The sequence below is a fragment of the Erinaceus europaeus genome, chromosome 4, assembly GCF_950295315.1.
Source record: "Erinaceus europaeus chromosome 4, mEriEur2.1, whole genome shotgun sequence".
Classification (NCBI taxonomy): Eukaryota; Metazoa; Chordata; class Mammalia; order Eulipotyphla; family Erinaceidae; genus Erinaceus; species Erinaceus europaeus.
Window position 1 is genome coordinate 135,228,005 of NC_080165.1, and position 24,592 is coordinate 135,252,596.

A 24,592-nucleotide genomic window follows, 5' to 3' on the forward strand; every position below is an offset into this window, starting at 1 on the left:
TTAGTTGTCTCTAATTCATCCTCAATCTTGCTAATTCTGTCTTCAGCCTCATTGTTTCTATTCTCTCTCCCCTCTACTGTTTTCTGGAGTTCATCTATTTTGTTACCCTGTTCTGATACTGTTTTAGCTTGTTCAGCTAGTTGTGTTCTTAGCTCAGCTATTTCAGCTTTCAGCTCTCTGATAACCTTGAGATAATTCAGGTTTTCTTCCATACTCTCATTTGTTGTTTCTGTATTTCTGATGATGATTCTTTCAAACTCTTTACTCACTCCTGTGATTATTTCCTTAGCTAGTGTTTGGAAGTTGACATCATTATTTTGTGCTTCACCCTTTGGGAGGGGGCTTTTAGCTGGATTCTTGTCCTGGTTCATTTTTCCAATATTTCTTCTGGTTGGTTTAACCATTTTATATATTATGTTATGAGGTCCCTCTCTCAGTACTTTTCCAATTACTGATCACTATTGCCTGGATGGGCTTGTGTCTAAGTAAGGTAATTTAAAGGGTTCACAGTGGTGGAAGTTAACAGCTGTTTCAATAGTATTTTAATCCCTGATTTGGAGCTGAGTGGCTTAAAAGCCTCTTTTGTGCTTTTTCTTCCCTGTAGGCTATGGGAGCCTGAGGGCTTTTTATTTTTATTTTTTTATATTTATTTGTTCCCTTTTGTTGCCCTTGTTGTTGGATAGGACAGAGAGAAATGGAGAGAGGAGGGGAAGACAGAGAGGGGGGAGAGAAAGACAGACACCTGCAGACCTGCTTCACCACCTATGAAGCGACTCCTCTGCAGATGGGGAGCCGGAGGCTGGAACTGGGATCCTTACACCAGTCCTTTCTCTTTGTGCCATGTACATTTAACCTGCTGCGCTACCACTTGACTCCCCTGCCTGAGGGCTTTTAAACTATAAGTAGGCTTCTTAGCTTAATCACTGACTCCTGACCAAGAGATAAAGCAGGGTGTGGCAGAGATAATCCAGTGGTTATGCAAAGATACTTTCATAGCCCCAATGCTATGCCACCAAGGTATAGGTCTTCTCCTGAGTTTCCTGGTTATTTCTCTGTCCCCTGGTGTCAGCCCAGGGCCTCTCTGCAGCTGCTCCAGATTCTGAAGGCAGTAGCAATGGAGACTCAGAGCTGCGCTTGGTGAGTCTCAGGGGAGTCCTCTCCTCCCTTTAGCTGTCCCCTTGTTGGTGGAACAGACTAGAGGTGGTGTCTCAACTGATAAACTGCCGGACTGTTACCAGCCGCTTAATCTTTCCCTAGGCTCCTCTCTGTCACCAGCCACACGTGTTTGCACTCACCGGTGATTTGGTGGGTTCCTGAAGTCGTTCTAGTCCTGTCTTGTTTGGGTCCCAGGTGGTCTCCTTTGGTATTTCTAGTTGATCCAGGAGAAGAGAGGGGAGGAGAGGGGAGAGGAGGGGAGGGGAGGGGAGAGAAGGGGAGGGGAGAGGAGGGGAGGGGAGAGGAGGGGAGGGGAGGGGAGGGGAGGGGAGGAGAGAAGAGGAGAGGAGAGGAGAGAAACAGATCTTCTGCTGCTCATAGCCCCACCTCCAAAAGTCCCCCCTAATTTCTGCTTCTTAGAGGGAACTGCAGCTGAACATTTTGTAAATGTACCACTATGTACCACTTCTGTTTCTTCTTTAAAAATATTTTATTTATTTCATTTTAGTGAGAAAGAGATAGAAAGATACAATGAGAGATAACAGAGCACTGCTTAGCTCTGGCTCATGGTGGTGCTGGGACCTCAGAGCCTCAGGCATAAAAACCTTTTGTGTAACTGTTCTGCTATCTCCCCAGACATCAACCTTTAATTTGAATTCACTCTCTCACTTTTGGGCCAGCCTTGATTCTAGCCCCACTCCAATGCTTGGGAGAAACCAGTTAATATTTCCTATATACATTGTTCTCTGCTTCTATGACAGGGGGCTAAATAAGGCGCTCACTGCAGTCATTTTACATGTTTGATTTAGCTTGTTATCTACTTGTGTAAGTGCTATATAGATGAATCTATTCTTAAACACCTGGGGCTTTTTAAAGCAAATGAAATTTCCTAATCACTCAAATATTGTTTTCAAACCCTATTATTTCTAATATCCACAGGGGATATGGCATTGGGACTCGGTTGATAGAAGACTTTTTGGCACGATCTTGTGTCAGAAGATGCCACAGTTATTCAGAAATCACAGACATAATTGCGCAGGTAAATGCACGTTTATTTCTGTAGGTGTGCTTTCCAAATCTTTGATTTGTCTTAAGTTTGATGGTTTGGGGCTCTTACTGAACATGTTCCTTTTACATTTCTTATTAGGTGCTAAGAGGAAATTCCAATCAAATAGCATTTTATCCCAGCACAGAGATAAAGCCATTGTAGCCCAAAAAAAAAAAAAAATGCTTTTAGGCATTCTGACATCTATAGATTTTCTCTGACCTCGTGGTATCGGTGCAGTGTTTTTCTGCACTAGAAACGTTTTTGAAAAGGTAGACAGAAGCAGAGTGAAATACAAGGGCTACGAATCAATTTTCTTTATATAATCATGGGAAGAGATAGTTTGGAACTATCTCAGGGAACACTACTGTATTATTCTATTCCCAAAGCGATGTTTTCCAAGAGAAAAATAAAGCTTCCAGTAAACAACTATACTCTAAGAGCTTTCTTGACAGTCATGATGTTATAAGAGATGACTTGGAATTGGTTGGACCTGGCTCAAATTTCAGAAAGAAGGCAAGACCAGGAAATATTTGTCCATAATGTTTTCCCTCAGCAGACCTATGGAAGTTAACTCAGAGTTTTTCATTTATGAGAGAAATAGGAAGTTTGTTTGACTAGGTGGTATTGTGAAGGTCAGGTAAACTCCCTCCAGGCTGTCACATTACTGGACAAGGGTTTTCATTTACCTCGCACACACAGAGACAAGCAGACATCTAGGAAGAAAACACACAGTTTTAATGTCCTATTGGTTGTGCAGGAGATAATTTTCCAGCTCTGGCTCCTCATCCTTTTGTCTGTTTTAGTAAGAGAGAAAAGGGACAGAAGTTAGAAATGTCGGGACAGGAGTCGGGCGGTAGCACAGCGGGTTAAGCACAGGTGGTGCAAAGCACAAGGACTAGCTCAAGGATTCTGGTTTGAGCCTCAGCTCCCCACCTGCAGGGGAGTCGCTTCATAGGCGGTGAAGCAGGTCCGCAGGTGTCTATCTTTCTCTCCCCCTCTCTGTCTTCCCCTCCTCTCTCCATTTCTCTCTGTTCTATCTAACAATGACATAAATAACAACAATAATAAATAACTACAACAACAATAAAAAAACAAGGGCAACAAAAGGGAAAATAAAAAAAGAAATGTTGGGACTCTGCATTGCACCATTTGATGCATTCAGTATCTCTCTCTCTCTCTCTCCTTTTCTTTTACTTTTTTTTTTTTTTTTTTTGCCACAAGGGTTATCACTGGGGCTCAGTGTCAGCACAGCTCTTGGTGGCCTTTCTTTCTTTCTCTTCCTTTTTTCCTTTTCCCCTTCCTTCCTTCCTTTCTTTCTCTCTCTCTCTCTTTCTTTCTTTCTTTCTTCCTATTATATTTGTTAGGACAAAGAGAAATTGAGAGGGGAGGAGGAGATAGAGAGGAAAAAAGGAAGATAAGACATGTGCACTTAACCAGGTGCATCAATGCCAAAGCCTCTCAGTCAGTCTTTTGTTACTATCAATAGGGTTTCGTCACTCCCGGCCAATATTTCAGATGGAGAGGGAAGAGACACCACAGCACTGAATCTTCCCTCCGTGCCATGGTATTCCCACTTGGTGTGCCTGGGCCTGATTTACCTGGGGCCCTACCATAAAAGCTGTGTTGCTAATTGGTGTCTTGATAAATAGAGAGGACTTGAAGTCATCCTCTATCTGAACAGCTAGTGATGTTTTCATGTGGAAGACAAAAGAATTCTTCTGAAAAACAAACAGGAACAATAGTAATAAAAGTGACTGGAACAAGTCATTAATTTTTTATATTTGTTTATTTTCCCTTATGCTGCCCTTGTTTTCTCATTGTTGTTGTTGTTATTATTATTGTTTTATTGCTGTCATTGTTGTTGGACAGGACAGAGAGAAATGGAGAGAGGAGGGGAAGACAGAGAGGGGGAGAGAAAGATAGACACCTGCAGACCTGCTTCACCGCCTGTGAAGCGACTCCCCTGCAGGTGGGGAGCCGGGGGCTCGAACCAGGATCCTTACTCGGTCCTTGTGCTTTGCGCCATGTGCGCTTAACCCACTGCACTACCGCCCGACTCCCTGGAACAATTCATTAATTTTTGCTTCTTAGAGGGAACTGCTGAACATTTTGTAGAAACCCATCTCTAATCAGAAGTATTTGTGTTGGGAGATTTCATTCACAACCCAATCCTTTATATTAGTTTCATTGTTTTTCCCCTAGTCTTCAGTATTGTTCATGTTGTCAAAGTGACTATTCACATCCATGATAATAGTAGCTCTGCACAGTGCTTTTTGGCTCTGATGCAGTTATACCTATTTTTTGTTGTTTGTAATTTTGAAAATATCCTTGCAAAATAGGCAGAATAGAATTATTACACTGGGCAGATGGTAGATAGCATAATGATTATGCAAACAGAGTCTCATGCCTGAGGCCCCCAAATCCCAGGTTCAAGCCTCCACACTACTATAAGCCAGAGCTGAACAGTGCTCTGGTAAAAAAAAAATATATACATTTACTACACCTATCTTCAAGAAAATTGAGCCCCAGAAATAATGTGATAAAACTTGAATGCTAGTGTAAGAAAAAAAAAAAAGTACTTTCAAAAACACCACTCAGCTAAAGATTTTCCCACTTGTTTGCTACTGTTTTCATGGCTCATGAATCACATGGTTGAAATTGAAATTAAGGTCTTTTTTGTCCGCAGTGCAAAAAGTTTATCATATCACTAAACAGGTTTAGGAATTATCTTTCTAGGTTGGGCAGTGGCTGGTTGAGTGCACCTGTTACTATGCCCGAGAAACTGGGTTCAAGCTCCCATTCCCCACCTGCAGTGTCTCTTCCTTTCCCTTTGTTTCTCTTCCCCACCTCCCCACACAATTTCTCTCTGTCCTGAATAATACAATAGAAAGAAAAATTTAAAAAAGAAAGAAAGAAAAAAAAGGAAGAGTGGTAGATTCATAGTGTAGGTGCCCAAACTCAGTGACAAGCCTGTAGTAGTTAAAAGAGAAAGAGAGAGAAAGAAAAAAGAAAGAAAAGGAGAGAAGGAAAGAAAAAAGTAAAGAAAGAAAGAAGGAGGAAGGAAGGAAGGAAGGAAGGAAGGAAGGAAGGAAGGAAGGGAGGGAGGGAGGGAGGAAGGAAGGAAGGAAGGAAGGAGGGGAGGGAGGGAGGAAGGGAGGGAGGGAGGGAGGGAGGGAGGAAGGAAGGAAGGAAGGAAGGAAGGAAGGAAGGAAGGAAGGAAGGAAGGAGAAAGGAAGAGAGGAAGGAAACGAGAAAGAGAAATTTACTTTCCCTACTTGGGGATCAGGAAGTGACTTGGCTGTAAAACAAACGCTTTGCATGCATTAGGTCCTAGGTTTGATCCCCCGCACCACATGAAGGCATCAGAATGGCACCAAAAATGAAATCAGCTGGAGTTTAGTGGATGTTGGAGTGGTGCTTTGATCTCTCTCTTTTTTAATGAGACTTTTTTTGGGGGGTGGGGTGGGAGCGCAGCGGGTTAAGCACCAGAGTAAGGATCCCAGTTCTAGCCTCTGGCAGGCTAGAAGCCCTGCAGGTGGGGAGTCAGGGACTGGAACCGGGATCCTCATACCGGTCCTTGCGCTTTGTGTCACCTGCGCTTAACCCACTGCTACCGCCTGACTCCCTAAATTTTTTTTTTTTCTTAAAAATGTAGATGGCTAGGGAGTCAGGCGGTAGCGCAGCGGATCAAATGCAGATGGCGCAAAGCGCAAGGACAGGATCAGGGGAGTCGCTTCACAAGCGGTGAAGCAGGTTTGCGGGTGTCTATCTTTCACTCCCCCCTCTGTCTTCCCCTCCTCTCTCCATTTCTCTTTGTCCTATCCAACAACAATGACATCAATCATAATACAACAATAAAAAAACAAGGGCAACACAAGGGAATGAATAATAAATGAATATTTTTTAAAATCTTTAAAAATGTAGATGGCTGTGTTTTATTTCAGAAAAAAAGTGCCACTGAAATGTTGACAGGGATTGCTTTTAATCTATAGATTAATTTGGGCTGCATAGATTTGTTGTTGTTGTTTGTTTAAATATTTCATTTTAATGAAAAAGAAAGCTACAGAAAGAAGCAGAGATAAAAAGCACTACTCATCTTTGGCTTGTGCTGTTGTGGAAAGTTGAACCTGAGACCTCAGAGCCTCAGGCATGAAAGTCTTCGGCAGAACCATTTTGCTATCTTCCAAGCTTCAGCATAGACATTCTAACTATATTATTTTCCAATTAAGGAGCAAGAGGTATTATTCTTTTTATTTGTGTCTTATTTAATTTCATGTACCAGTGTTTTATATTTTCCAGATATAAGTCTTTCTCTTTAGTTCAATTGATTCTTAGGTAATTTTATTTTATTTATTTATTTATTTAATTTTTTTTTTTGCCTCTAGAATTATTGCTGGGGCTCAGTGATTGCACTATGAATCCACTACTCCTGGAGGCTATTTTTTCCCCATTTGTTGCCCTGGTTGTTTATTTGTTATTGTTATTATTGCTGTTGTCCTTGTTGGATAGGACAGAGAGAAATCGAGAGAGAAGGGAAAGACAGAGAGGGGGAGAGAAAGATAGACACCTGCAGACCTGCTTCACCGCCTATGAAACTACCCCCCTGCAAGTGGGGAGCCGGGGGCTCTCTGTCTCTCTCCTTTTCTATCTCCCCTTCCCCTCTCAATTTCTCTATGTCCCCATCCAATAATAAAAAAATAAAAAATTAAAATTAAATAAATAAATAATATTGGGGCCGGGTGGTGGTGCACCTGGTTGACCACACATGTTACAATGCACAAGGACCCAGGTTTGAGTCCCTGGTCCCCACCTGCGGGGGTTAAGCTTCACGAGTGGTGAAGCAGTGCTACAGGTGTCTCTCTGTCTCCCTTTCTCTCTGTACCTCCTTCCCTCTTGATTTCTGGCTGTCTCTATCCAATAAATAAATAAATACAATAAAAAATTTAAAACAATATTTTAAAAATAAATGAAGTTTCTTTCTTTGTGATCTTTCTGATGTCCTACAAATTCTCGGGTGCCCCTCCTGGTCTCAATGAACAGATTCACTTCACTGCTGTGTTTCTTATCAACGAAGAGACACTTTTATCACCTTCGTGCCTTCTTGTGCCAAGTTGTCTCCTGGTCTCTGCACTTCTCTTCAAGGGTCTGATTTTCTCTGATGTAATCACATCCTCTTTCACACCAAATGCTCCTTTACATGTGGGAATGAGTCAGCCAGGTCAAGAGCCTCTTAACACAGATGAAGGGTCAAACTTTAGTTACGTTGTCACCTATTGATGCTGTGCTTATAATTAAGTTTTCATTAAAATGTCTGGGCTTTTACAGCAATATTACTTTCATCTTTAAAGGGTTTTCTCACAAGAGGAAGGTGTTAAATGTTGCAAGGTCAGTCTTATAGGCAAGTGGGGTAAGATCAAAGGAAGTTTACCAGAACCATATAGAATAGAAGCTGGTGATGTGACATGTGGATTGTGCTCTCAGACCATGCACTTTCATCCCCTTCTAGTCCCTCTCAAATACTCAGCAGATATCATGGCTTCCACAATGCCCATGATCCCTGTTCTGTTTCCAGAGAATGGAAGAGAAAAAGGATGCATTCAAAGAAAACTGTGTAAATAAAGAAACTGCACCTAGATGTGAGAGTGAGATGCTAGACGAGTCAATGAAAGCCTGCAAGTAGGAGTCAGTCTTCTGACCTTTTACCTTATTCTACATTCTTCTGCTTCTTGGAGAGGGTGATGATAACAACCTCAGAAGTGTTTGTACATGGTGCTTTCTGCAAAATGGCCCTGGTGCCATGAAATGTATCCTGTGCACATCAGATGGCACTTTATTGTCTTCCAGGGCCAATGGTAGGAGAGAGGGAAACACTACAGAGAGGAGAGGTGATATGGCACATCCCCATTATGCGGAGCTCCCCCAGTGTGGTCCACGGTGCTCTCATCTGGCAGGGTCCTACGCCACGGACTTCATGTAGAGCAGAGCAGTCACTTGACCAGGTGAGCTGTTCCTAGCCCTGGAAACACTACAGAGAGGAGAGGTGATATGGCACATCCCCATTATGCGGAGCTCCCCCATTGTGGTCCACGGTGCTCTCATCTGGCAGGGTCCTACGCCACGGACTTCATGTAGAGCAGAGCAGTCACTTGACCAGGTGAGCTGTTCCTAGCCCTGGAACTTTAGATTTTAGTTCTATTGTTTTTTTCTTGTTCTCCTCATTTGCCTTTTCCAAAAGGGAGGCCACTATGTCACTAAGCCAACAAGTTCTTTTCACAGACTCTAGGAATTAAATTGTATCAGCTAGTGGTATATAAAGAGAGAAATTTTGACAGGCCAAATAATTCATTAAAAGAAATTCAGGGGAGTCGGGCGGTGGCGCAGCGGGTTAAGCGCAGGTGGCGCAAATCGCCAGGACCTGCGTAAGGATGCCAGTTCGAGCCCCCGGCTCCCCACCTGCAGGGGAGTCGCTTCACAAGTGGTGAAGCAGGTCTGCAGGTGTCTGTCTTTCTCTCCTCCTCTCTGTCTTCCCCTCCTCTCTCCATTTCTCTCTGTCCTATCCAACAACAACGACATTAATAATCACAACAATGTTAAACAACAAGGGCAACAAAAAGGAAAATAAATAAATAAATAAATAAAAACTTAATTTATTAAAAAAAAAAAGAAATTCAGGCTGGAGAGATAGAATAACGGTTATGAAAAAGACTTTCATGATTGAGGCTCTGAGGTGCCGTTATGAATCCCCCATCATAAATCAGATATGAGCAGTGCTCTGATCTTTAACTCTATTCTCTGTCTTTCATTAAAAATAAAATAATTTAAAACAATCATCAGTTTTATCTAAGAAAGATGATTAACTAATTTTGGGGGGGTAGAGGCAGAGAGAAATTAAAAGAGAAAGGGGGGATAGAGAGAAGGAGAGACACTTGGAGCACTGTTTCACCACTCATAATGCTTCCTCCTTACAGGTAGGGACTGGGGGCTTGAACCTGGGTCCTTTGCACATGGTGGTGTGTGTTCAGCTGTGTGCACCACTACTCAGCCCCTGAACAACTAATTCTAAAGTCATCATCCTGTAACATTAAAATGTATTCATTTTAGGGCCAAACAGGTGACTTACCTGGGAGACCATACACATTGCTAAGCACTAGGACCTGATTTTGAGCCTCCCCCCCCCCACCCCCTTCACTACATAGAAGTGTCTGCAGTGGGGAAGCTTTTGGAGTGGCCATAAAAACTAAAATAAAAATTCATTTTTAAAATTTAATTTTATTGTATACAAGTTTTTTTTTTTCTTTGCAGTCAGTAGTTGTCTGAAAGTACAACTACAACTTTCAAATAAGAATAGTTTGGGAGTCGGGCTGTAGCGCAGCGGGTTAAGCGCAGGTGGCGCAAAGAACAAGGACCGGCATAAGGATCCCGGTTCGAACCCCGGCTCCCCACCTGCAGGGGAGTCCCTTCACAGGTGGTGAAGCAGGTCTGCAGGTGTCTATCTTTCTCTCCTCCTGTCTGTCTTCCCCTCCTCTCTCCATTTCTCTCTGTCCTATCCAACAACGACAACAACAATAATAACTACAACAATAAAACAACAAGGGCAACAAAAGGGAATAAATAAATTAAATAAATTAAAAAAAAAGAATAGTTTATAAAAGAGGCCTGGGAACTGGCACAGCAGATAGTGTTACACTTGAAGACCTATGAGGACCAGAGCTCGATTTCCTAGCTTCAGATGTGTCAGAGTGATGCTCCCATTCCCTCTGTCTTCTGAAATAAGTAAAATTGAAATAAATAAATAAATCTCTATCATTTAAAAAAGAATGACTTATGAACTTGTCAATATTAGGCTAGCATGATATCAAAAAAACTTCAGTAAAACAGTCTTCCCCATCTCTCTCGATTTCTCTCTGTCCTATCTAACAACAATGACAGCAACAACAATAATAGTAACAACAAGAGCAACAAAAGGGAAGAAATAGCCTCCAGGAGCAGTGGATTCATAGTACAGGCACCGAACCCCAGCGATAACTGTGGAGACAAAAAAAATTAGAATAAACAGATGTTACAATTTGTCTTAATTATAGTTATATAATATCAGAGTTTAATTATATCATGATAAAGGCAAGAAGAAAATACTGTCTGCCCAAAAACCACTTCCTTACTTACACAAAAATATACACCATGGTTTTCGAATATTCTTGTGATGAAAGTTTTGTTAAGAAAAAAAGTAAATCAAAATGATTATAAAGATTAGACTTAGGAGTCGGGCGGTATCACAGCGGGTTAAGCACACGTGGCACAAAGTGCAAGGACCGGCCTAAGGATCCGGGTTGGAGCCCCCGGCTCCCCACCTGCTGGGGAGTCGCTTCACAGACGGTGAAGCAGGTCTGCAGGTGTCTATCTTTCTCTCCCCCTCTCTGTCTTCCCTGCCTCTCTCCATTTCTCTCTGTCCTATCCAACAACGATGACAAGAAGAATAACTACAACAATAAAACAACAAAGGGCAACAAAAGGGAATAAATAAATAAATATTCAAAAAAGATTAGACTTGACAGGAAGTACTAGATATTGCCTTTTAAAATAATTTAAATGAAGGGGCCAGGCAGTGATACACCTGATTGACTACACAAATCGCAGTGCACAAGGACTCAGTTCAAGCCTCTGGTCCCCACCTGCAAAGGGGAGGTTCACAGGTGGTGAAGCAAGTCTGCAGGTTTTTCTTTCTCTCTCTCTCTTTCTCTCTCTCTCAGGTCTCTCTCTCCCTTCCTCTGTATCTTCCCTTTTCTTCTCAACTTCTCTCTGCTTGGGCATAAGTGGGCTGTGGTTGGCAGAGAACTACAGGCTGGAACCAGCAAACTTGAAAATGAGCATCCCTAGTTATGCCCTGCACTGCCTGTCACCATTTCCAGCAGAAGTAAGTCAAGAAATCGCACACTAAAACCAAGGAAAGAACTATCTTTCTCCTGCTGTGTTTCTACAAATGAATGCTTTTGTAGTAGGAGGTAAATATCCAAAACTGGGATAACTGGATGATACAGAATTTCTATGTTGTCTTTGAGAAACATCCATTTCACTTTCCTTAACACTGCACGGGTTTCCTTTCACACCAGCAATATATAAGGATTCCCTTCTCTCCACATCTTTTCCAATACTTGTGATTATTTGCCATCTGTATTTCTTCTTTAGATAAACACCTGTTAGGGGGTTGAGTGATGACACAACTAGTTAAGCATACGTGTTACAATGTACAAGGACTAGAGTTCAAGCCCCCAGTCCTCACCTGCAGGGGGAAAGCTTCACAAGTGGTAAAGCAGTGTTGCAGATATCTCTTTGTTTTCCTCTCTTTCTATCTTCCCCTTCCTCTCAATTTCTGACTGTCTCCATCCAGTAAATACATAAAGATAATAAGAAAAATTTTTATATTTATTTATTTATTTATTTATTCCCTTCTGTTGCCCTTGTTGTTTTTCATTGTTGCTGCAGTTGTTGTTGTTATTTATGTCATTGTTGTTGGATAGGACAGAGAGAAATGGAGGGAGGAGGGGAAGACAGAGGGGGAGAGAAAGATAGACACCTGTAGACCTACTTCACCACCTGTGAAGCGACTCCTCTGCAGGTGGGGAGCCAAGGGCTCGAACTGGGATCTTTACACTGGTCCTTGTGCTTTGTGCCACGTGCGCTTAACCCGCTGTGCTACCGCCCAACTCCCAATAAGAAAATTTTAAAAAATTATAAATGCCTATTTAGATTCTTTGCCCATTTTTTAAAATTGAGTTGTTTGCTTTTTTACTGGTGAGTTTTATGAAGTCTCTGTATATTTTGGAACCTATGACTGTTAGGTTGGTTCTCTATTATATTATTATTGAAAGTACTTTATGGCTAAGAGACCCAGAATATAGCCAGCCAATAACATAAGTTCTTTTCCCTAGAAGTTCAAGGAAGTAAGGTGCAAGGTACAATGCCAGATTGGCACTTAAGTTAGTGCTCAGGGAAAGGTGTATTAGGAGAGGAGATAGTCTTTGTCTCATAGACTTCAAATTGACCAGATTCATTTTCTGAAATGTCCATATGTAGCCGGCAGGAGTTCCAGGGTCAAGATGAATAAGCAAGCAAGACAGAAAATCTGTGTAAAAGTAAGGAATTCAAGATTGGCTTTATTTAGAAAAGGCTTACTGTGAAAACAGAGTGAGATGCATTTGCATTTTAGTTTAATCAGTTTAGTTTCAATCAGTCTGAGAAATTTCTAAGAATTTGCTGTTGACTGGCTTCTTCTATATCTGTTTCTTTCCTCTAACTAGAGCAAATGCATTTTAAAAAAGTGAAAGTAATACAGAGTTTTCTTGAGCTATTGTTATTCATATAAGTCTTTTAAAATATTTATTTATTTCCTTTTGTTGGCCTTGTTTTTATTGTTGTTATAGTTATTATTGTTGGTACTGATGTCGTTGTTGTTGGACAGGGCAGAGAGAAATGGAGAGAGGAGGGGAAGACAGAGAGGGGAAGGAAAGACAGACACCTGCAGACTTGCTTCACCGCCTGTGAAGTGGCTCCCCTGCAGGTGGCGGGGGGTGGGGTAGGGGCTCGAACCGGGATCCTTATGCCAGTTTTGAAAGAGAGATAGACAGGACTTCCTAGCAGGAAAAGCTTCCTGCAAAAACTTGGTTTGCACTCATGGCAAAGCAAATATACATATATTTTATTTATTTATTTTTGCTCTTTAACAGGATTTAAAGTGATTTCCATCACTCACTTTGTCTTTTATACACACGGTACTTTAAGGAATAAAGTAAGAAATGCAGCCTGAGGGCTGACTAGATAGCTCATTTGAGAGTGCATTTACTTTGTCATGTGCACAACCCAGGTTCAAGCAGGCCTCCATTGTACCAAAGGAAACTTCAGTGCTATAATGTCCTTTCCCCTCCACCTTTCTGTTTATTCTGAATAGAAACAGAGAGAAGTCGAGAGGGAAGGAGGTGATGGGGGGAGAGACCTACTTCCTGCTTCAGCACTCACCTACCTGCAGGTGAGGACCAGGAGCTTGAATCTGGGTCCGTGTGCACTATCACGTGTGCGCACAGGTGTTCTGCCAGATGCACACTGTTCCCACTCATTGACACTGAGAACATATTGCAATAAAAATTCCATATTATAGTTCAAAAGTAACCAAAGAACGAGACCTGAGGCCACATGGAGGGCAGGGAATGACGTTTATTTTACCTTAAAGGGTTACAGGCCGATTCCTACCAGACCCGCACACGCTTGTACCTGTCCGACAACACCCAGCTTTTATCAGTTTCAAACTGGGCGCGGCACAAACTGATTGGTTAGGAACCATGTCCATCAAGATGTTGACAATAAAGGTGAGAGCAGGTTCTCGGCGATCAGAGCCCGTCACACAGAGCCCGCCACTCGGGATGCTGGGATGTAGAAGTGGGCACCCACCAGGAGCCTATAAATTTTTCATTTCAATATCACTGCGGCTGCCTGTCAGCATCGCCAGATGCTAATGCGCCCAGACTCAGCCTGCCACCTTCCCAAGAGACTTAGAGGAAATTGTGCTCCCCACATACGTACAGGTGGAGGGCAACTTGCCTTCAGCTCAAGTCAACTCCGCTTCAGGCAACTCGTTGCCATAACTAACATTCTGCTGGGAAATGCGTACAGGGAAGGGTGAGGAGGAGGGACAGAGAGTGCAGAGAGGTTGCCATTTATTTCGCCTGTATCAGAGGGTCAATAGTTGTGGTTCTGTTAGTGACAAAGATTCCTCAGTCCTAAAACAGATTTCTTGCCACTGAGCACAGTTAGTAACTGGATATTTGAGACTTTAGTCATGATAACATGTGCTCACCACCCCCACCCAAATTGCTGAAGTGCTGGCTGCAGTGGTAGTAGTAGCCCCAAAGCTGGTTGGATTTCAAAGCCAGGCATTTCTTGGTATGCGTTCATGTGGAGGGACTGACGGGATAATGTGATGCCAAGTAAAATGTTCAGTCAGTAATCCAAAGGATCTGGGCAAACATGGAGAATAGAAGTTTACAGCCTACAGAGGGCAACTGGGAATAAGGTCACAGAGAGCCATTATTCCCGCAGGGGGTAGATATAATACACACCTGACTCAATTCTCAGCACTTTTTAAGTAGTAGGAAGGACTTCTTTCCATCCTTCAATAAAACAATGGAAACTAATGAGATTAACCCTAAATAGAACATTTGTCTTTGCTACTACTGTTACTTTGTCACTATTTTTCAAAGGTTAATTTGAAAATTTGCTCATAGGGATCCACTGAGTTGTTTTACATCCTTTTTTTTCTTCTTCATATTTTCTAACACAAGATATTAAAATAAGTGGGAGCCTTTGAAAAACAGGGATTAAATTCCATGGAAGTCACAGCACAACACCACACAACATTCCAGAGAAGGCGGGCATCACAGCTGAATGTCAGACCACTTTCCTACTTAGTAGCATTTTTGAGCCGGGAAGAAGGGAGTGGAAAAAGTTGAAAGGAAAGAAATATCCTTTTTATAGTCATAATATTTTCAGTATTTAAAAATGATGAGTATTCGTAGCAAAAGTGACTTATAAAATACTCTGAGAACTCTTACCTTTGAGGTAGAAATATAGAAACTAGACTATTAACAATAAGAAACTTGTTTGAACAAACTTGACCACTTAGACTTAATTCTCCTCTCTGAGTGGGCCAGAGCTGCCTTATAGAACTCCCCCCCCCCCTTTAATCTATTCCTCTTTGTACCTCTGGGAGGAGTGACAAGAGAAAAGCATGGAAAATTTTCATTAGTCGAAAAGTGTGTGTACATAGCCATAAATTCCAGACTCTGTAAACTGATTGGACATAACCCAGAAACTCACATCAATTACTTATGACAGAATTTTAATGTGAAAGCAAAGTATCTGCAGGAGAAATTATCCTAGGTTTTTCTTCTAACTATACTTGGAGAACATTATTTTTTAGTCATAGAGATGCATATCTTTTTTTAAAATTTCTTTATTGGGGAATTAATGCTCTACCTTTGACAGTAAATACAATAGTTAGCACATGCATAACATTTCTCAGTTTCAGTTTTCCATATATAACAATACGAACCCTACTAGGTCCTCTGAAGGACCTGTATTCTCCCCCCACCCACCCAACCCAGAGTCTTTTACTTTGGTGCAATATGCCAATTCCAGTTCAGGTTCTACTTGTATTTTCTCTTCTGATCTTGTTTTTCAACTTCTGCCTGAGAGTGAGATCATCCCAGATTCATCCTTCTGTTTCTTTTTTTTTTTTTTTCACTTTTTTTTTAAATTGGGGAATTAATTTTTTACATTCAACAGTAGGTACAATAGTTTGTACATGCATAACATTCCCCAGTTTCCCATATAACAATACAACCCCCACTAGGTCCTCTGAATCCTTCCTGGACATGTATTCTCCCCACCCACCCACCCCAGAGTCTTTTACTTTGCTGTGATACGCCAATTCCATTTCAGGTTCTACTTGTGTTTTCTTTTCTGATCTTGTTTTTCAACTTTGGCCTGAGAGTGAGATCATCCCATATTCATCCTTCTGTTTCTGACTTATTTCACTCAACATTTTTCAAGGTCCATCCAAGATCAGCTGAAAACGGTGAAGTCACCATTTTTTACAGCTGAGTAGTATTCCATTGTGTATAAATACCACAACTTGCTCAGCCACTCATCTGTTGTTGGACACCCGGGTTGCTTCCAGGTTTTGGCTATTACAAATTGTGCTGCCAAGAACATATGTGTACACAGATCTTTTTGGATGGATATGTTGGGTTCCTTAGGATATATCCCATGGAGAGGAATTGCAGGATCATAGGGTAGGTCCATTTCTAGCCTTGTGAGAGTTCTCCAGACTGTTCTCCACAGAGGTTGGACCAATTGACATTCCCACCAGCAGTGTAGGAGGGTTCCTTTGACCCCACACCCTCTCCAGCATTTGCTGCTGTTACCTTTTCTTTCTTTCTTTCTTTTTTTTTTTTTTTTATTAAAGAAAGGATTAATTAACAAAACCATAGGGTAGGAGGGGTACAACTCCACACAATTCCCGCCACCCAATCTCCATAACCCACCCCCTCCCCTGATAGCTTTCCCATTCTCTATCTCTCTGGGAGCATGGACCCAGGGTCATTGAGGGTTGCAGAAGGTAGAAGGTCTGGCTTCTGTAATTGCTTCCTCGCTGAACATGGGCGTTGACTGGTCGGTCCATACTCCCAGTCTGCCTCTCTCTTTCCCTAGTAGGATGGGTCTCTGGGGAAGCTGAGCTCCAGTACACATTGGTGGTGTCTTCAATCCAGGGAAGTCTGGCCGGCATCCTGATGACACCTGGAACCTGGTGACTGAAAAGAGAGTTAACATACAAAGCCAAACAAATTGTTGAGCAATCATGGACCCAAAGCTTGGAAAAGTGGAGAGGAAGTATTAGGGAGGTACTCACTGCAAACTCTAGTATACTTCTGCTTTCTTACTTTGGTGCCATACTCCAAACTCAGTCAATTTCTGCTTTGCGTTTCTACTTCTTTTTTTTTTTTTTACATGCATAACATTCCCCAGATTCCCATTTAGCAATACAACCCCCACTATTTCATTCATCATTTTTCATGGACCTGTATTCTCCCCACCCACCCACCCACCCCAGAGTCTTTTACTTTGGTGTAATACTCCAATTCCATTTCAGGTTCGACTTGTGTTTTCTTTTCTAATCTTGTTTTTCAACTTCGGCCTGAGAGTGAGATCATCCCATATTCATCCTTCTGTTTCTGACTTATTTCACTCAACATGATTTTTTTCAAGGTCCATCCAAGATCGGCTGAAAACGGTGAAGTCACCATTTTTTACAGCTGAGTAGTATTCCATTGTGTATATATACCACAACTTGCTCAGCCACTCATCTGTTGTTGGACACCTGGGTTGCTTCCAGGTTTTGGCTATTACAAATTGTGCTGCCAAGAACATATGTGTACACAGATTTTTTTGGATGGATGTGTTGGGTTCCTTAGGATATATCCCCAGGAGGGGAATTGCAGGGTCATAGGGTAGGTCCATTTCTAGCCTTCTGAGAGTTCTCCAGACTGTTCTCCACAGAGGTTGGACCAATTGACATTCCCACCAGCAGTGTAGGAGGGTTCCTTTGACCCCACATCCTCTCCAGCATTTGCTGCTGTTACCTTTTCTGACGTGTGACATTCTCACAGGAGTGAAGTGATATCTCATTGTTGTCTTGATTTGCATTTCTCTGACAATCAGAGACTTGGAGCATTTTTTCATGTGTTTCTCAGCCTTTTGGATCTCTTCTGTGGTGAATATTCTGTCCAATTCCTCCCCCCATTTTTGGATGGGGTTATTTGTTGTCTTGTTGTTGAGTCTGGTAAGCTCTTTATATATGTTGGTTATTAAACTCTTATCTGATGTATGGCATGTAAAGATCTTCTCCCATTCTGTGAGGGGTCTCTTGATTTGGGTAGTGGTTTCTTTTGCTGTGAAGAAGCTTTTTAATTTGATGTAGTCCCATAGGTTTATACTTGCCTTAGTCTTCCTTGTAATTGGATTCGTTTCATTGAAAATGTCTTTAAAATTTATGCGGAAAAAAGTTCTTCCAATATTTTCCTCTAAGTATCTGATAGTTTCTGGTCTAACATCCAAGTCCTTGATCCACGTGGAATTTACTTTTGTATTTGGTGAAATACAGTGATTCAGCTTCATTCTTCTGCATGTTTCAACCCATTGTTTCCAACACCATTTGTTGAAGAGACTCTGCTTTCCCCATGTAATAGTCTGGGCCCCTTTGTCAAAGATTAGATGTCCATAGGTGTGGGGCCTCATTTCTGGGCTCTCAATTCTATTTCACTGGTCAGTGTGTCTGTTCATGTTCCAGTACCAAGCAGTTTTGATGACAGTGGCCCTATAATATAGTTTGAGATCTGGCAGTGTGATGCCTCCGGTTCTGTTCTTTTTTCTCAAGATTGTTTTGGCAATTCTAGGTCTTTTCTGGTTCCAGATAAACATTTGTAGCATTTGTTCTATTCTCCTAAAAAATGTGCTTGGGATCTTGATGGGGATAGCATTAAATTTGTAGATGGCTCTGGGTAATATATTCATTTTGATTATGTTAATTCTTCCAACCCATGAGCATGGAATATCTTTCCACTTCTTTGTGTCTTTTTCAATTTCTTTGAGTAGTGACTCATAATTTTCAGTATACAAGTCTTTCACTTCTTTGGTTAGGTTTATTCCTAGATATTTTATTGTTTTTGTTGCTATAGAAAAAGGAACTGATTTCTGGATTTCAATTTCTTCTAACTTAGTGTTTGCATAGAGGAATGCCACTGACTTTTGAATGTTAATTTTATAGCCTGACACATTACTGTATTGCCTGATGATTTCCAAAAGCTTCTTGCTAGATTCCTTAGGTTTTTCCATGTATACTATCATGTCATCTGCAAATAAGGAGAGTTTGACTTCTTCTCTTCCAATCTGTATTCCTTTAATTCCTTGCTCCTGCCTGATTGCTATGGCAAGAACTTCCAACACTATGTTGAATAGTAATGGTGATAGTGGGCAGCCCTGTCTAGTACCTGATCTGAGGTGAAATGCTTCCAGTTTTTCACCATTGAGTATGATGCTGGCTGTAGGTTTGCTATATATAGACTCCACTATCTTCAGGAATTTTCATCTATTCCTATTTTTTGTAGTGTTTTGATCATAAAGGGATGTTGTATTTTGTCAAAGGCTTTCTCTGCATCTATTGATATGACCATGTGGTTTTTGGTCTTGCTTTTGTTGATGTGGTGGATCACATTGATTGATTTACTGCTGTTACCTTTTCTGATGTATGACATTCTCACAGGAGTGAAGTGGTATCTCATTGTTGTCTTTATTTGCATTTCTCTGACCATCAGAGACTTGGAGCATTTTTTCATGTGTTTCTCAGCCTTTTGGATCTCTTCTGTGGTGAATATTCTGTGCATGTCCTCCCCCCATTTTTGGATAGGGTTATTTGTTGTCTTGTTGTTGAGTTTGGCAAGCTCTTTATATATGTTGGTTATTAAACTCTTGTCTGATGTATGGCATGTAAAGATCTTCTCCCATTCTGTGAGGGGTCTCTTGGTTTAGGTAGTGGTTTCTTTTGCTTTGAAGAAGCTTTTTAATTTGATGTAGTCCCATAGGTTTATACTTGCCTTGGTCTTCTTTGTAATTGGATTCGTTTCATTGAAGATGTCTTTAAAATTTATGCGGAAAAGAGTTCTGCCAATATTTTCCTCTAAGTATCTGATAGTTTGTGGTCTAACATTCAAGTCCTTGATCCACTTGGAGTTTACTTTTGTATTTGGTGAAATATAGTGGTTCAGTTTCATTCTTCTGCATGTTTCAAACCATTGTTTCCAACACCATTTGTTGAAGAGACTCTGCTTTCCCCATTTAATAGTCTGAGCCCCTTTGTCAAAGATCAGATGTCCATAGGTGTGGGGGTCATCCTTCTGTTTCTGACTTATTTCACTTAACATGAATTTTTCAAGTTTCATCCAAGATCGGCTGAAAATGGTGAAGTCACCATTTTTTACAGCTGAGTAGTATTCCATTGTGTATATATACCACAACTTGCTCAGTCACTCATCTGTTGTTGGACACCTGGGTTGCTTCCAGGTTTTGGCTATTACAAATTGTGCTGCCAAGAACATATGTGTACACAGATCTTTTTGGATGGGTGTGTTGGGTTCCTTAGGATATATCCCCAGGAGAGGAATTGTAGGATCATAAGGTAGGTCCATTTCTAGCCTTGTGAGAATTCTCCAGACTGTTCTCCACAGAGGTTGGACCAATTGACATTCCCACCAGCAGTGTAGGAGGGTTCCTTTGACCCTACACCCTCTCCAGCATTTGCTGCTGTTACCTTTTCTGATGTATGACATTCTCACAGGAGTGAAGTGGTATCTCATTGTTGTCTTTATTTGCATTTCTCTGACAATCAGAGACTTGGAGCATTTTTTCATGTGTTTCTTGGCCTTTTGGATCTCTTTTGAGGTGAATAGTTTGTCCATGTCCTTCCCCCATTTTTGGATGGTGTTGTTTGTTTTCTTGTTGTTGAGTTTGGCATGCTCTTTATATATTCTGGTTATTAGCCTCTTGTCTGATGTATGGCATGTAAAGATTTCCCATTCTGTGAAGGGTCTCTTGGTTTGGATAGTGGTTTCTTTTGCTGTGCAGAAGCTTTTTAATTTGATGTAGTCCCATAGGTTTATGGTTGCCTTAGTCTTCTTTGTAACTGGATTTGTTAAAAAATATTTATTTATTCCCTTTTGTTTCCCTTGTTGTTTTATTGTTGTAGTTATTACTGTTGTCATTGTTGTTTGATAGGACAGAGAGAAATGGAGAGAGGAGGGGAAGACAGTGAGAGAAAGAGAAAGATAAGACACCTACCACCCGACTCCTAGAGAAGTGTATCTTAGACTCAAGTTTCATTAAACTTTGTGAGTCATCTCACCTTAGTTTTAAATGTCCATTTTTCCACTTCTGTTTATAGAAATTCTGGCTTTATCTAAGTGATTTATCTTCTTGATATATTATCAAAGATGTGCTGGGGAAATTGTTCAATCTCCAAATATCTCAGCATATGAAAAAACCGAGGTTGTCCTAGCTTTCTTTTGGAGATTCTTAGATTTCTTTCTTTCTTTTTTCTTTTCTTTTTTCTCTCTCTCTTTTTCTATTTTTTTTAAAGAAAGAAGTGAAAAACACTAGAGAAAAACAAAAAAATTGGATAGTCTTAATTGAAATAAGACCACCCTACCAGTGGTTGGGATGACTAATTTGTTCTTGGAAAAATAGGTAAGTAGAGAAGCTGTGTTTTGGGAGAGGGTAGAAGCATAATTGTTATGCAAACAGACTCTCATGCCTGAGGCTCAGAAGTCCCAGGTTCAATCCTTCCACCACCATAAGCCAGAGCTAAACAGTGCTCTGGTAAAAAAGAGATGCTGTCTCTCTAAGGACATCCAAAATCAAACAAACAAACAAAAAATCAAATACTCATTTGTACCTACATTTTTCTTTTTCTTGTTTTTATTTGACATTAATAGTGGGTTACAAGATTGTAAGATTACAATGTATAGCTCCACACCACACCCATAACAGGAGTTCTGAGTTCCCATCCTCCTTTTAACTGCATATTTCTCTAACTTTTTTCACTTTATATGCAGATTCAGTGAGATCTACTTACTATTTGTTTTAATTTTTTTCTTAATCTTTATTTATTTATTAGATAGAGACAGCCAGAAATGGGGAGGGAAGGGGGCAATAGAGAAGGCAAGAGGCAGAGAGAAACCTGCAGCCCTGCTTCACCACTCGCAAAGCTTTCCTCATTCAGGTGGGGACCCAGGGACTCAAACCCAGGTCCTTGCACATTGCAACTTGTGCACTCAACCAGGTGCACCACCACCCAGCCCCCTACTCATTATTTGTTTGATTGCTTAAGGAAGCACTTTTATTTTATTTTAAAGACACTGATTACTATCCCTTATGCTTCTTTTTATGACAATGAATACCAACAAAACCCTAGGGAAAAATAACCATGCTCTGTTGATATCATCAGCAATCATTATATTTCAAAGCACACGTCTTGATGTTGAGGCCTAGAAATAAAATGTTATAGTGCAACTAGTAGCTATTTAATAGGTAATGTACTCTACCAAAAGGTGCATATATTTTGAGGTATTGCTCATAAGCTCAATTATCAATATGACCTGTGTTTTACTTTTCTTACTTTATTCTTATTCTTTTATTAGTTCTGAGAGTATGATTAGGAGAATTTAATTTATTTTTCTCATTTTAAACTCACTTTTCACTACAATTTGAAGCATTTAAGGAATTCTTTTTCACACTGGTGTCACTATAGGCTCAGAAAATCTGAAATTGTAAAACTGTCTAGGTTCTGTGGACAGAGATAAAGGTTCTTACAGAAAGAAATTAAAGTGTAGGGTATGGTTTAGGACTTTTATAGACTTCTTGCTTCTGAAAATTCTTTCTATATTAATTGTAACTTTTATAAAAGGAAATACGATTGAAAATTATCCTTATTGATAAAGTAGAAGAGAAACATGATTTGAACATAACTGTCACAAGAGTTTAGAGGCCCATGGTAAAACAGCTGTACAGGATAGACAAGAGGGCAAAGGCCAAGGTAGAGGCCTGGGAACTTGGAGACAGACATTAGTTCCCAGAAGTAAACCAAGCAAACAGCTGACTAGGAATTTATGTTCTTCTAACTTTAAAATTTAGGACAAGTTTAAAAGAAACACAGATATACTAATTCAACACTCAGGAAAATTCTTCTTCCCCTTCTCCATCCCCGTTCCCTTTCCCTTCTCCTTCCCTTCCTTCTCCTTCTCCTTCTTCTTCTTCTCCTTCTTCTTCTTCTTCCTCTTCTCCTTCTTCTTCTCTCCTACTCCTCCTCCTCCTCCCCCTCCTCCTCCCCCTCCTCCTCCCCCTCCTCTTCCCCCTCCCCTCCCCTCCCCCTCCCCCTCCCCCTCCTCCTCCTCTTTTTCAATATTTTATTTATTAGTGAGAAAGGTAGGAGGAGAGAGAGAAAGAACCAGACTTCACTCTGGTACATGTACTGCCAGGGATTGAACTTGAGACCTTATGCTTGAGAGTTCAGTGCTTTATCCACTGCACCATCTCCCAGACCACAGGTACACGCTTCTAAGGCTTAAATGAATCCTTGAAAAATACAGCAATGTGAGTTAGCAGTTGTGTGGTAGAAGTTAAGTATGAGAACAAATATAGGTTCAAATTCAGACCATAACTTATCTCTTAACCTTAATCTTTATGGACTGTAGTTGCTCTTCATAAAAACGGAAGCAGTAACAAGTCTTTCCCAGTATGTCTGTAATAAATATATAACTCATGCTAGGAAGAGAGCATGATGATTATGCAAAAGATTTTCCTGTCTGAGGCTCCTGAGCTCCAAACCTCAACATTACCAGAAGCCAGAGATAGCCATGCTCGTTCTTTCTCTCTGAATCTCTCTCTCTCTCTCTCCCTCTCATTAAAATAAAAAGTAAATACAAGTTTAAATAAAATAACTCATATGTAAAGTTTCAAGCACCAAGTAGGTCATCAATAAATGTTGATTTTTGCCATTCCTCCTTAGTGGCGGAGCAGAATTAAGAACATGAATGCTCCCATAGTTAGCCGTGTTTTTGCTGCCTAACGCAATTGAATAAACAGCTGGACGCTAAAGTATTACCTGGCCTGTGGCCAAACAGCTCACTTAATGGTGTGCTGCTTTGCCTTGTGTGCAAGTACAGTTCAAGTCTGGCTCCCACGACACTGGAGGAAGCTTTGGTGTTCGATATTCTTCATTCTTTTTGCCTTTTTTTTTTTTTTTTTGACTCCAGGGTTATTGCTGAGGCTCGGTGCCTGCACTATGAATTCACTGTTCCTGGCGGCCATTTTTTCCCTTTTGTTGCCCTTGTTGTTTATCGTTGTTGTTGTTGTTATTGCTATAGTTGCTGTTGGGTAGGACAGAGAGAAATGGAGAGAGGAGGGGAAGACAAAGAAGGGAGAGAAAGATAGACACCTGCAGACCTGCTTCACCACCTGTGAAGCAACCCCCCTGCAGGTGGGGAGCCAGGGGCTCAAACTGGGATCCTTCCACGCTTCTCTTTTTGCCTTTCTATAACTATCATTATAATAAAAAATTTTCCTACCAGATTCCAGATTCAAATACAAAAATTTTGTGTCAGAGACATGTTCACCTCCAACTCCCTACACCTTCCCCCCCACCCAAGGGGTTTATACTAACCCAATTCTCTTTATCAAAACCCTACTCAAAAAGGTATAAATTTGAAACCACTGGCACTTTCCTTGCTTTGGTAAGGTAGACATTCTTCTGGAGTTAACCTTCTTAAACTCTAACTTCTGTAATTCGGTTTGCCCTTTTGACTCTTCCTATGCTGCTGCTTCTTCTTCTTCTTTTTTTTTTTCCTAAGCATAAAATCTCTTTGTGCTTAGCCTATGTTTTGGAGTTCATTTAGTCTTAGTCAGAGGCCACTCCTATAAATAATTAGAATCAGAGCCAACGCTTTCTGTGTGTCAGCAACTCAAGACAGCTGTAGGCTTCTGGAAATTTTGAGACAATGACAGAGTCAGGTTGAATATCTGATAATACTCATAGTAATAATCACACAAAGAAGAAAAGCCCTGGTCTTCACAGCTGCCACATAAGAAGTGTGTGTGCGTGTGTGTGTGTGTGTGTGTGTGTGTGTGTGTGTGTGTGTGTAATTTTTATTATCTTTATTTATTTGATAGAAACAGCCAGATATCAAAAGGAAGGAGAATTTAGAGCAGGAAAGAGACAGACACCTGCAGCATTAC

General features: G+C 40.9%; 1 protein-coding gene across 4 annotated transcripts in view; it reads left to right on the plus strand.

The window, feature by feature from the left end:
• Positions 1 to 24,592, plus strand: part of TRAPPC3L (trafficking protein particle complex subunit 3L) — a 63,033-nt gene that overhangs the window by 22,187 nt on the left and 16,254 nt on the right. For 3 of the 4 annotated variants that reach the window (XM_060190595.1, XM_007521041.2, XM_060190597.1), the window contains exon 3: positions 2,095 to 2,194. In XM_060190595.1, coding sequence (XP_060046578.1) covers positions 2,095 to 2,194 — 100 coding nt within the window. Of the gene's footprint in view, positions 1 to 1,018; positions 1,138 to 2,094; positions 2,195 to 24,592 lie in introns of those variants that run through there. The other variant, XM_060190596.1, reaches the window with a different exon arrangement.